Genomic DNA, 13,290 nt, shown 5'->3' on the forward strand with positions numbered 1-13,290 from the left:
ATTTGATGGTTTGATGTTACTATAGCAACCAAAACCCGACAACAGCGGGCATATTGTGAGCTGTGCGCATGCGCCGCGTGTTCTCCGGTTCACCTGCGTGGGGCTGTCTCTGTTAAGGCTCATTTGCGACGTGAAAGTGGAATTCGCGAAGGTAAAGTACGTTTAGGCAGCCTCGTCGTACAAGGCTGGAGAGATCGCTGTAGATTAGAAGAGTTCTTGGATCGAAGTCCACAAACCGATTCACGTACCGTGAAAATATTTAAGTGACAAGTGTTGATAAGATACGGGTCATTGTGGGTATTTTCCGCTCCGTTCTACTCGAGTTTTTTTGGAGAAAGTACAGTGTGCAGTACCCAGCGCTGTCACCAGGTGGCAGCATATAGCATATTGACATCCTGGCGGCGCCGTCGCTTGGGAGCCTCCTGACAGCTTTTGTTTATTGAGCGCTTACCTTTTCGTACACAAATGTCAAGTTAAGTAACCTCCCAGCTCAGCTTACAAGCGTGATACTCGATTGCTGACACGTCCAGACTACTTATGACTGGCCGTATCCCGAGACCTTAAGCATGATGGAAAGCAAACTGCTAGCTACGTGTCTCAGAATAGATCACTCGCTGACATGATGATTCCTCTCAAGGTGTGTTGCTGTTTTTTTCCGACTGTATTTCCCGTCCTATAGAAGCACACATACCGAAAATGTCTTTATCCGCCAAGGACTCATTACATCAGATTGCAGGTATATCATTGAGAACTCAGGTTATGAAGTACCAGAAATTCAGAAACAGCGGAAAGCCTCAATAATCCATCGTTCCTACTTTCTTATACGTTTTTTAGCTTTGTTAATATGTAATGAGAAATGTGTAACTTCATCATTTTCCCGCGTTCTCAATTGATGTAAATCGAGCGGCACGGTGGCAAGGGGAGTATAGCGTCTGGGTGGTGCCAAGGACGTGGGTTCGATCCCCGCTCAGTCTGTGTGCAGTGTTCCTGTTCTCTCGGTCTGCGTGGGTTTCCTCCCAACAGTCTAAAGACGTGTTCAGGTTCACCCATAGTGTGTGTGTGTGACAGAGAGAGTGATGTAGTGACACAAGGCAGTGTATCCAGCAGTCTAAGTGTCCTTGGTGAATAAAGTTGTGTGGGCTGATAACACTACATAGAGTTCATTGGAAGTCGCTTTGGAGAAAAGCGTTTGCTAAATTAATACATGGAAATAGAATGCCGTAGTGCAAGGCATGAGTCACCATGTGCACGGGCATCACCGTGTGGGACGCTGACGTCATGAAATACGTATCCAAGGCGACAGTGCGCGGAGGAGTGGAAGGGGTTCATCCGGGACCTGACGGTGACCCGTCACGTGATGCCATTAAACAGAGCAAACATGGCGGAGGTAAGGAGGGAAGACCTGCATAGCTACACAGCTCGGCGTAGGGTGTTTGAGCTGAAATCCTCTTATGTTCCGCCTGAACTGTTGGAAAAGATACACCGATATGTATTTAGTTATGGATTAAACTTTTTTGGTTGTTGCAGTTAACTTGTGTACCATTGGCAAACTTCAGTGGAGCATTACCCGCCAGAGACTAATACACTCCTCAGAGTCTCCTGACCTGTCCAAGCAATTGTTTTTCCTTATTTCCTATGACATTATTATTTTAGTTTGCAGTTAAGGCCCGAGCGTTTTCTGTGTTGATGTGTCGGTGTGTCCCGCACTGTAGCGTTAGCTTGTGTGGCTGTGTTTTCGGCGCGCTTTTTGACTTTTACGGCCCCTTTTTTTAGCGTGCAGTTCCTCGCGGCTTTGTTTGTGCTCCTTTTTTTGAGTCCTTCGCCTCGATAAGAAGAAATGTTTTAAGCGAATTCCGCCAAAATGGCAGAATTTTCACGTCATGTTTCCCAGAGAAAATTCCACCCGTTGGTGTGAGAGTAGCCGCTTTCTCAGAGAGATCTGAGTCTGAGATGATAATGAGCTCGAGCAGGGATTACTTGTTCAGATTTTTAGTTAATAAAAAAGTTTATTTTATTATAAACTAATTCTAAATTAGCTACCATCATCTTTCGGGCTTATATTTGCCCACGATCCTTTATGTTAACAATTGACTGTGTGGTTGAGCCTGGTATATACTAGATTACTGTTACTCACATAAAAATCTTATGTACAACAAGTCTGACACATTCTGGGAAAAGTATAGAAACAAGGTGTTTAGACATGTCATCTTGTAGCACTTACTGAGAAAAAAGATGTTATAACGAACAGTAAAATCTAGTTTTCAGATGTAGAAGTTCTCACTACAAGTAGTGGGAAGATTTAAGCTTGTGTTGTGCATCTTGGCTGAATCACAGCGCGAAGAGTGAGAGATGGTCCTTCATTGGACTCCAGTGAAGTAGAAATAAGTGGATTTATTGTGCCCTTATGAACATGCTGATGAGTAAAAAGACCTTGAACTTTTGCAGAACGATTACCTTGGTGCGTGAGTGAGGAAAATACCATAACAGCTTGAAGGTTTCTCAGTGCCACCAGCTGTCTACGATTTAAACTTGAGTTTATTTCTTGAAACTGTAATTATGCCGGAATAGCACGTGTACGTTTTTAATTTCACTTATTTTTTTTTCTTTCTAGCCTTCTTTTGGGAGTTCAAGCCCAGCAGGTAAAACATCTCTAGTATTCTGTGGGCTTTCTGTACTTTGTGTACTGCTTGAGGAAGATTTTCAGCTTCGTGATGCCAGTCTCGTCTTCTGAGTTTGTTTTCCCGTCATCAGGAGGTTCAGCTGCTTCAGATGACCAGGAGTTTGACCCTTCGGCTGACATGCTTGTTCACGAATACGACGACGAACGAACATTGGAGGAAGAGGAGATCCTTGAAGAAGAAACCAGCTTTAGCACTGAGATTGATGATCTTGCTCGGGTGAATGTCATTTTTTCACACAAACTTGTTGATCACGGTAAATTTAAGATTTCATTTAACAGAAATTGAATGTGTACCGTGATTTTTTTGTAGATATTTGTTAATGCTAAATGCCCAAGGAGTTGTGTTTTTCCAGTTCAAAGCTAATTCATGGAATCTGTGTTTATTGCACTGCAGGAGGGTGAAATGCCTATTCAAGAACTATTAAATATGTATGGTTATGGAAATGGTGGCTCGCCTGAGGAGGCAGAAGAAGATGATGAGGATGGGGAGGAAGAGGAAGAGTATGTGGATGACATAGCAACTGATGAGAATAGCGGAAGTACTGAGGAGTTGAAAAGGATCCCGGTTTGTGTGCACTCTGGCAGCTCACAGTGCGATATTGATGGTACTCCTTTTCCAACTGTTACAGCTGATGTGACTAATAGTTCACAGTGAGGTGTTCTACGCCTGCAGGGTGAACAAGCAAAGGACGTCTCTGGACAGGAGGATGAGACTCAGTCCTCCATTGATGACCGGACTTTGTTTTCCACATCTCGTGACACAGCAGAGTTGATCCGTCCAAGGAGGTGCAAGTACTTTGAGAGTATGTGGCTTTTTGTTCTCAACGCTGGGAAAGTACTACAGTGAGAGAGAATTATAGCATGGGGGTGTAACTGAAAAGGTTCTAAAAGTGTGATTATTTGCATGGATGTTAAATTCACCAGTTTCACTGTAGCTGCTGTTGCTTTGTCAAAGTGTAATACTCGGTGAGACTCATATGTAAATGCATGTTCATAATGGAGAAAAACAAAGAAACTCATGACTTTTAATAAATATATGAAGTTGTTGATATTTAGCATTTAACTTCTGTCAGCAGCAGAAATGATCAGTATTTGCACTGATTGTATAACTTTATTTCCAGGCAATGAAGATGAATCTGAAGATGATGAAGATTACATTCCCTCTGAGGACTGGAAAAAGGTTTTAAAAATATGCAGCAGAACATGATTTGCAATAGAAATATGTATCAGAACTAACTTGAATAATTCTGAAACACTTGTGTCATTCAGGAAATCATGGTGGGCACTATGTACCAGGCTGAAACTCCTTCTGGGCTTTGCAGATATAAAGAGAACGAAAAAGGTAATTGAGGCCACTGATTTATTAGTGGTTAAGGGACATTCCTAAAATGAACTGAAGAATTTAAAGGGCTTTTTTTTAAAAAAAAAAAAAAAAAACTTGTGTGAATAGTCCTTGTGTCTGTGTGTTGTATGTGCTGGGTCTTATAGAACACTTACTTGTTTTCAAATCCAGTTTATGAAAATGAAGACCAGTTATTGTGGGATCCAGATTTGCTCCCAGAAGACAAAGTGGTGGAGTTTCTGACTGAGGCCTCAAAGCGCACTGGTGAAGAGAAGGGGGTGGATGCCATCCCAGAGGGCTCTCATATTAAAGATAACGAGCAGGTATGGCCAGGTTCATAACCCTTCAAGTCACATGCAGCGTTTCCAGGCCTGGGTCAGAAGAAATGAAACATCGATCTTGTTGCTTAAAATGGAAGTTTAGTAGGGGTTGATCGGACATTGTCCCAATTCACATTTAGCTTTCTTTAAGGCCAGTTAATACAGGTGTAACAGATAACTGTATATACTTTTGGATAATAACAAGGGTGTGTGATCATACAGAAAAAAATCTTGAATTCAAAAACAAAAATAACATTCTTATACCATTTGCTTGATTGCAGACATTTTTAGAGCTTATGATGTAGTTTTGTTTTGGTAAAGGTTTATTTTAAAATGTGTTCTGCAATACATATGTTAACATTTGACACTTTCTTTATTAGGCTCTGTATGAGTTGGTAAAATGCAATTTTGATACTGATGAAGCATTAAGACGACTGCGGTTTAATGTAAAAGCAGCTAGAGGTGGGTATTGTGCCTTTCTTTGGAAATCATTTTGTTATCAAAAGCATACATGCCTCGATTAATGTTTCTCAGCAGTTTTATTTACAGTTAAATATGCATAATATGATTTCACTATATTTCCTAATAGTGTTAAATGTAGGGGCACTTTTGAACATGTAATAATATATACATGTAATGGAAATGGTCTTCAGTCGTCAAGCAGTCACATGTTGCTTTTCTGCAGAGGAACTGTCTGTTTGGACAGAGGAAGAATGCAGAAATTTTGAGCAAGGACTAAAAGCTTATGGCAAAGATTTTCATTTAATACAGGCAAACAAGGTAAGGTTCATTTTCATTCTTTTGTTATAGAGGTTTTCGTTTTTCAAAAGTATCATACAAGTGTTAAGAGAGCCCCAGACTTGTTTTGCATAGATTTGAGCTCCTGTTCCAAACATAACGTTAACCAGTCATTCATTTATGACAGTCTGGCCAGTAAACTATTATTCAAATACACTTAACTGGTTCCATATGGACACTGATAGTGTGTTTCATACAATGGATTTTGAATATGTGATGACAAAATGTTTGTCTGTGTCAGCACATGAAATAGTTTGCTTTTGTCCATTAATTAAAGGCCTGTAGAAAGCTAAAAAGCTTCTATTGGTTCCAGATTGTTCAGTAATGTGTATTTGCTCATCATAGTATGACAGGCTGCCTGATGATTATGTAATTGGTCCAAATGAGTATTTTGAATGACATTTGGTGATATGCACTTGGCTTGTAACCACAGCACAGTGACATGGCGATAAGTCTTAGAACTTGAATCCCTGTGTATGCTGTTTAAACTTCAAGCTATTGTTTGAAAATTAAAATGAATAAATTACTTAAAAAGCACTTGAGGACTCATGGTATTTTTGTTTCCTCATTCAATGTCCTTAATTGTGAAATAAAATGGCTTTTTCTTTTAAGAACATTCAAATTATGAATTTTCAGAACGTGCATCTATAAATTAAAAAAATCTCAACCGGTCTCAGTGACGGGAACGTGCACACCCAAACGGAATAGGATTCTGGAATGTGATTAATTTAACTCAGTTCTATAGTATTTATACTTTGTGTTGTGTTGCATGTTTAATGGATGAAACAGTGGAAAATTTGCATTTAATAAGAATTTGGACAAAAAGGTTTATTAGCTTTTTTTTAAATGTAACTCAGATGTATTTTTATATAATATAGATTTATGTGAGACTTTTAGAACCTAACTGGTGAAGAAATCAAGTGACATCTGTATTAAGCTTGTATCATTGTAATTTTAAAATGTTGGATTTATGAACAAGTTGAGTTATGAACAGACTTGCAGTTTCAGTTGTGTTCATAAGACATGCAGCCAGTTGTAATTTTTGCCTTACTTAATACAACCTGTGTGTGTGTAAGATTTATTAATCATGAGTTCACAAAATTGTTCCCACCCTTCAACCTGGATAAATCAATTTAACATTTATTCTGTTAAGTTTCACTAACTGTAAAATAAAGTGGACAAATGTGATTATCACAAACAAGATAGTGCCTGTGTTACTACAGCCATTTTCCGACACATTCTGTTTGACATTTGTTTTATTCTGAATTTACTGCATGGTTATTTAATGTGTTAATGACTTTTTAGAGAATCCACATTTTGGGGTACATCTAAACAAAGCCACCGGTGAACCTCAAGCAGCTAAAGGGACATCTTAAGAAAAAGTGCTGAAAGATGAAGACAAAGAAATCCAAGATTGTTATGAAGTTGTGTAGCTATAACTGCTTAGTCAAATTGAATTCATCTTAATTGCTCTTAATTGTTATTGGAGGCTTAAGTTGTACATAGTTTGACTTGGAATTTCTGAATTTCAGTTTTCTTTGTACTGATAGATAAACTTCTCTACCCATAAATATTTGAATACTGCATAAGGTCTGAGAATCACTGTTCCACTAGTACTGATACCATGAAGCAGAACTCTTGTGCGAAGCTGTAGTTGCGTTCTGTTAACTGCAATTTCTGATTCCAGATTGAATGTCTCTGATTATTGCCTATAGTGATTTTCTTGAATTGTTTTTGCAGTAAAACATGCTCTTTCCATGATTGTCCTGTTTTCGTAGATATATAATGCATTCAATTCTGTGTTTCCAGGTGAGAACTAGGTCTGTTGGAGAATGCGTGGCCTTTTATTACATGTGGAAGAAATCTGAGCGTTACGATTTCTTTGCACAGCAAACCAGAATTGGAAAAAGGAAGTATAATCTTCACCCAGGTGTTACGTAAGTTCGTTGTTTTGATAATGGAAGAAATAGCTTTGACACATCTGGTTTTCACTTGCATTTTTTTTTAATATGTTGTAAGTTGTAGGAAAAACTCAGTCCCTAGGCCTGCAGTTGTCAATATGTTCAACAATCACGTGGTGATTCAACGATAAACTTGGTAAATTTGTGGATGTTGATTTTATATCACACAACAGTACACTAGCTTCTCGTGTTATAAACATTTTAGTTTTGATGGGAAAATTCAGTTGTATTTCTTCACTGACCGTTTGTCTGAAACTTTTGTCACGGATGGAAATCGGCCAGTGTTTCCGCGCACAGCTATTGATTGGCAATAAAGCAAATACTGGTGTCTTTAATAAATGGAGTTACGAACAGAACTCCAATCCCAGATGTGTTCATAAAGTGAGAAACCAAAGTACTGAACCAGTTTTTTCAGTATTATGCTACTGCTTACTGTATTCAATGTTGTCATTGTGCAACACAAAGTAGCAAATGTTTGACACTGGAAACACTGATATTAGCAACACACCATGAAAGTATGTGGTGTCCCACATTATTCTCGAAATGTAGCCATGAATAAACTTTACAGACATGAACTGAGTTCAGATATCCTGCCATGTTTTTGCCTTTTGATCATTAGATTTTTTTTCTTTTTTTAAATCATATTTCTCTTTATTAAGCACTTATTCTTAATCTCATGTTTCAGTGACCGGTTCTCTAGAGTAAATTAAGCTGTCTTTAGATTGTTGCCTAAAGCGTTCTGCCTCTGTTGCCAAAAAAAATAATCTTCTATAGGATTTTAGTCCTGTATTCTATACATTGTCCAGACTAATTACTGTGGCCCTCTGCTACCTGACACTCTGCTCTGACCCTGTTTTCCACTGTTAGAAAGGATACATTTTTTTGATTGTGCCATTGAAATGACACCAAGTTGCATCATATTCTTTCATTAAAATGATAATGAAAATGTATTATTTGTTCAGTCTTCCCAGTGCTGCTTTTCAAGTATCTAAAAATGTAGCTGATGATGCTCATGTTATTTTCCACTGCTTGGACAGCTTTAGGTTTAAGGCAGTTATGTTCATTGTGAAAATAACAGCTTTGAAGTCTGGGGATTGTTTCGTATCACTGAGCAAGTTTTCTCCTCCTTACATTCTTCCTATTTTATGAACGTGGACTGTACGGTCAGACAGAATGTTGTGCTTGGTGACCTGAGGATGATCTCCTGTTTTGCAGGGATTATATGGACCGGCTTCTGGATGAGACTGAGAGCGCAGCCTCCAGTCGCGCAGCTTCGCCGCCTCCCACAACCTCCAACAGCAGCACAAGTCACTCCGAGAGAGACGACAGCTGCTTCCAGAATGGTGAGGGAAGCACAGCGTGTGACACAGGTTCCCCTCTGAAGTCGACCACCTAACGCCAGTTACCATTCTCCTCGCAGGCATTAGTCACGGAATTGCGGAAGACCAGTCTGATATGAATGAAGCTGGAAGTGAAGAGATGCAGAGAAATGGACCAGTTCACACCCAGGAGAATCCTCCTTCAGACAAAGACACCAGTACTAATGGCTGTGGTAGTGCAGAGTCATTGCACGGTAACCGGAGTGCATCTGAGCAGAACGACCTGAGCAGAAAGCACGAGGAGCTCTGCTACGAAAACCCTCTGAAAAGACGCAGGACGGAGAGTAGCGCCCAGGGTGAGGCCGACCCTCTCAACAGTAGTGCGGGCAAAGCAGACAGCAACTGACACTCCTTCGCACGCAGCAGAGACCCCCACTATGTGCGAAACGTATCGGAGCCTCCAGAAGACTGGGGCTCACCAGCAAAGAGGGGTCAGAGGGTGTGGGGCACGCGCAGTCCAGCCTCCCGTCTCTCTACGTTCCAAAGTCACAAGTCTTCTCAATCTGAGTCTTTTCGATTTTGAAAACAGAATTTTAAAGAATTGCATTTCTTACTGGTGTAACAAATTGTCAGCTCCTATTTTTGTATGTGAAATATTTATATTTTTTTGAATGATGGCAGAAGCTAAGTTTAAGCCACTCAAACAGGTGAATGTTCGGCGGAATGGTTGTCACTTGCAGTGTGCAAGGGGGTACCAGAGCTTTACAGACACAGTGTTGCACTTTTTTCTTTGTACCAGAGAATTGCACCGCAAGCATTTTTCATTCGAGCAAATAGGAAATCAGACTCCATGAGGCCTTACATTGTGCCTGGTTGTTTTTATAGGAAAAATGAGCCAATGGGAAACTGGTTTGTTTGTGATACTGACATCAGTGATGTCCTGTATATTACCGGGGCATGGGGCCATTGAAATGCAAACAATATTTCCAGAATCTAAAGACTGAATTTACGTTTTATAAAAACAAAAATGTATAGACTTTTTATTGATTTTTCTGATCTTGTACAGTTTTTACTTTTGATTACCGGAGTCATATACTGAATTTACTGTTGGAATTCACTTTTTTTATTACTCCAGACTATGAGTTTCAAGTTGTCTTAAAATATAGCTTTAAAATGTGATTAAGTTTGACATTCCTTGTCTGCCTGTTAAAAAAAAAAAAAAAAAAATCAATTGGCCATTTGTTAAACCCATAAATTAACTATTACCATCATGAACTATGACTCACCAAAGTTGTTTTTATCTTACCGTCAGCATCTTTTTGGAGTTCAGTGACACCCTAAAAATTGTCATTTTTACGTGACACTGAAATACAACAGTCTGTGCTTTGAGGAATTCTATCATGCCGTATCATGCTCCTGCTTCTTTAAAGTAGTAAAATCTAGGACTGGCATTCTGTAAAGCCCTTTTTAAAAGTAAGTAATTGATTAATTCTCAAATTACTGAATTATGACACTTATTGCACAGTGCAGTTTTCGGTCTTTGTATGCTACCAAAATGCTTCATAGTGCCATTTTTTTTTACCTTTATTAATTGGACATATCTGGTGCAAACTGCTTTAAATGTTGTCTTCCTCTTCCCTTGTTTGATTTTCCCTTTTTCAATGAGATATTGAAACATTGTCCAACAGTTTCTTCAAAAAAAGGCTGTCATGAGTCTTGATTTGAAACACCATTCAAAATTATAGAAATTCAAATTGTGCATTTTCAAATCATAGCTGCCTAGGACCTCCAACTTTCATATTTGAAACAAAGCTTGTTAGATATCCAAAAATGTTTTCAAAAAAAATTTTCAGCAAAAAATATCTGTTTAAAAAAAACATGTTGGAACTACATTCCATTTTTCAAATCTGTTACATTGCCAGGGGATGGTATTTAGAGAATAACTCAAAGATACACAAACCTTGTCGCTAAATCCAACAGTCAAGGTTGCTGACGTTGCATGAACAACTCCAAGGAAACTGGTTCTTCAGGCAGCACAGACTGACAAGATTTATCCAAGGACTCCTTCACATTACTCTGAAGGAAGATCACTGGGTTACAGGTTCTGCCCCCGTTTGTCTTTACTCACCAAATACACAATACCAGCTATTAACTTTATTTATAATTCACATTTATTCATTTAACTGATGCTTTTCTCCAAAGTGACTTAGTGCTAAGCTACTTTTACAGGAACGATGTAGAGTAAGTACATTCCTCAAGTACAGTAGTGGGATTTGGACCTGCAACCTCTCAGTCTGAAGCTGGCAGCTCTAACCTCTGTATTACCTGCTACCCCCATTACAGGTACATAGTAGGGATGCATTGCCTTGAGATAATCCTACTACTTTGTGCAGGAGAAGAGTCATTAAAAAAAAAAAAAAAAATAGCATCAGTAAGGAATAAATCTCCAAGGGGGGAATCTGGCCACTATCTGATCTCTAGGCCTGAGTAATATGGTCAATTTATGCTAAGTGAAGCCTGCCACTAATAGCTGCTTTCTTGGCTGAATCGGTGCTGGTGGAGCATCCAGAAGCCTTCGCTCTTTGCTCAGACCCCCTCGCAGTCAGTGCCCTCCAGTGCCATTCTGGTTTGAACTGTTACATTCAGACTTATTTTCAGCATGGTTAAAGAAAACTGGGGGTTCCTGCCAAGTGCAAGCTGAATCATTTTCATATGCATATCTCCTCAAGAATCCCCACACCACCTGATGGTCACTGATGTTAACTGTATGTTAACCCTACTTGTATAATCCACAGAAGCTCGAGAAAAGCAGTGCCCACCAGTCTAATGTTTCCTAACTCATTCTAACACCAAAAGCAAATCACTTAATACTATGAGTGCTAGGCACATAATAGATGCAGTTTTCAATAAAGAACTGAATAACCATGGCAATGACACCCCCCTGAAAATGCACTTGGTAAAACATGGGCAAACTGGGGCAAGAAGGAAAAATGGTCCGGCCACATACAAATTCACATTTACTCATTTATAGCAGATGCTTTTCTCCAAAGTGATGTACATCTCCTAGAAAATACAGTGTAAAGTTCACACATCACCACTTGGGCTACAGTAGCACGAGCTGGTCAAGTAGCAGCAAGTCCAGTGAACAGTCACACAACTGTTTCTTCAGCAGCCAACACTAAACTGCACGAGCTTACATTTTTGCCCTGTGATCTAAAACACTCTAAAGGTTATACAACTGAAAATATCATATATAAGCCTTTTGTTCCAAATACTCCTGGTATTTGATTGCCTACATAAGAGGTGGATGGAATATCTGCAACGAAAGAAACGCATGGACATTAGGTGAACATCCTGATCATCTGCAGGCCGCACGTCAACAACAAAACAGGCCTTCTCATCCAATACACTCATTTTGCTTAGCTGCTTTAAATCTGCAAATAATAAAGCATGTTTAAAATGTAATATATCTTAGAATACAATTACATTGTAAGAGGTTTGTTTTTGATACAAAACAAAGAATTTTCTGATTGAGGTCTCTCGCTCCAATACCTGTAACATTCAGAATTAAATCGACATTTTGACTTCTTTCTATACGAGACTCCAGAAAGTACTACCAATAGTCTTTTAGGCCAGTGTTAAAACATGGCTCCAAAGTGTATGCTACTTAATTTAAAATATGTTGCCTTCAAATGGGGGGAGCACAGTGGGTTCGACCAGGTCCTGCTCTCGGGTGGGTCTGGGATTCGAGTCCCGCTTGTGGCTCCTTGCAACAGACTGGCGTCCCACCCTGGGTGCGTCCCCTCCCCCTCCAGCCTTACGCCTTGTGTTGCCCGGTTAGGCTCCGGTTCACTGCGACCCCGGATGGGACAAGCAGTTTCAGACAATGTGTGTGTAATTTCAATTGCACTGATGCAGCCTTTTAGGGTCATCACTGTGAAAGTACATTTAAAGAGGGATTTTATAAGGACTATTGCAGCAGGAGCCTCGCGAATGCGTGGACACCTCACCTTCTCTGGTGTAGTCCGGTGGAAGTGAGGAAAGGAGAAAACCCTGAGCGCCTTCAGCACCCACAGCGCTGCCACGATGGCCAGCATCTGCACAAACTTCCACGTGTACTTCCAAAGACAGTTTTTCACATGTATTCACATTACAATTCATTTCACCCATCCATCCATCATTAACAGCCACGATTCCAGTGAAGGGTAACGGGGGTCCGGAGCCTCTCCCGGAAGCATAAGGCACGAAGTAGGGTACACTCTGGGCAGCACGCCAGTCCATCAAAAGGCACTCTCACACACAAAGAGCTATTTAGTGTCCTATTCACCTGAAGCACGTGTCTATAGTTAAAGAGGAAAAAGGAGTAAACCCACGCGCATGCGCAGAAGGACAGCAAGGCACTAGTGCAACAATTCTATATAAACCTTTATTTAGCGGAGACTGAGGAGAACAGACAGCTACCTGGCCAATGCCGAGGAACACTGACGACGGAAACCAGCGAATATAAGTGTCGGACAGTCCTTTCTTTTTTTTTTCTTCCGCATACGTTAAAGCCTAAGGTATCACCGCAGTTCATGGTAAAAACATGCTAAAATGACGGTACAATGAATGAATGAAGATCCCAAACCGAATTGCGAATCCATAAACCAGTCCAGTTCATTCCTGCATACCTGCAAATATTTAAAAATAATATTTACAAACTTATGTTTGTAGGCATGCATCTGTCACTCTCTTCTTCCGCAGAATTAATTACGTAAGGCAAAAAAGTCGCTCCCTGGATTATTTAAACGGGACTTGACAAATTCCACTTTGTAAATGTCCTTTTGGGGCTTCGCATGTTTCCGGTCCGAGTTGAATAATAAGTCAGAGA

The 13,290-nt window shown here is 39.9% G+C and overlaps 1 protein-coding gene across 1 annotated transcript; it reads left to right on the forward strand.

The window, feature by feature from the left end:
• The first annotated feature begins 88 nt into the window (after positions 1 to 88).
• Positions 89 to 9,500, forward strand: LOC108935318 (mesoderm induction early response protein 1-like). Its single transcript, XM_018753823.2, has 13 exons — positions 89 to 151; positions 2,612 to 2,639; positions 2,752 to 2,897; positions 3,075 to 3,245; positions 3,354 to 3,483; positions 3,802 to 3,860; positions 3,950 to 4,022; positions 4,194 to 4,345; positions 4,723 to 4,804; positions 5,028 to 5,122; positions 6,950 to 7,077; positions 8,317 to 8,444; positions 8,522 to 9,500. Exons 3-13 carry the CDS (start codon positions 2,799 to 2,801, stop codon positions 8,824 to 8,826), a joined length of 1,422 nt encoding a protein of 473 aa, XP_018609339.1. The 5' UTR covers positions 89 to 151; positions 2,612 to 2,639; positions 2,752 to 2,798; the 3' UTR covers positions 8,827 to 9,500.
• Positions 9,501 to 13,290: the final 3,790 nt, after the last annotated feature.

This window comes from Scleropages formosus, chromosome 9, assembly GCF_900964775.1.
Source record: "Scleropages formosus chromosome 9, fSclFor1.1, whole genome shotgun sequence".
NCBI lineage: Eukaryota > Metazoa > Chordata > Actinopteri > Osteoglossiformes > Osteoglossidae > Scleropages > Scleropages formosus.

What these genes read in the sequence shown, in the direction of transcription:
- LOC108935318 (XM_018753823.2), top strand. Translation starts at nt 2,799, where the DNA reads ATGCTTGTTCACGAATACGACGACGAACGAACATTGGAGGAAGAGGAG. An exon ending in ATATTAAAGATAACGAGCAG is followed by an intron (nt 4,346 to 4,722) that starts GTATGGCCAGGT and finishes TTTCTTTATTAG; the next exon opens with GCTCTGTATGAGTTGGTAAA. An exon ending in ATTTAATACAGGCAAACAAG is followed by an intron (nt 5,123 to 6,949) that starts GTAAGGTTCATT and finishes CTGTGTTTCCAG; the next exon opens with GTGAGAACTAGGTCTGTTGG.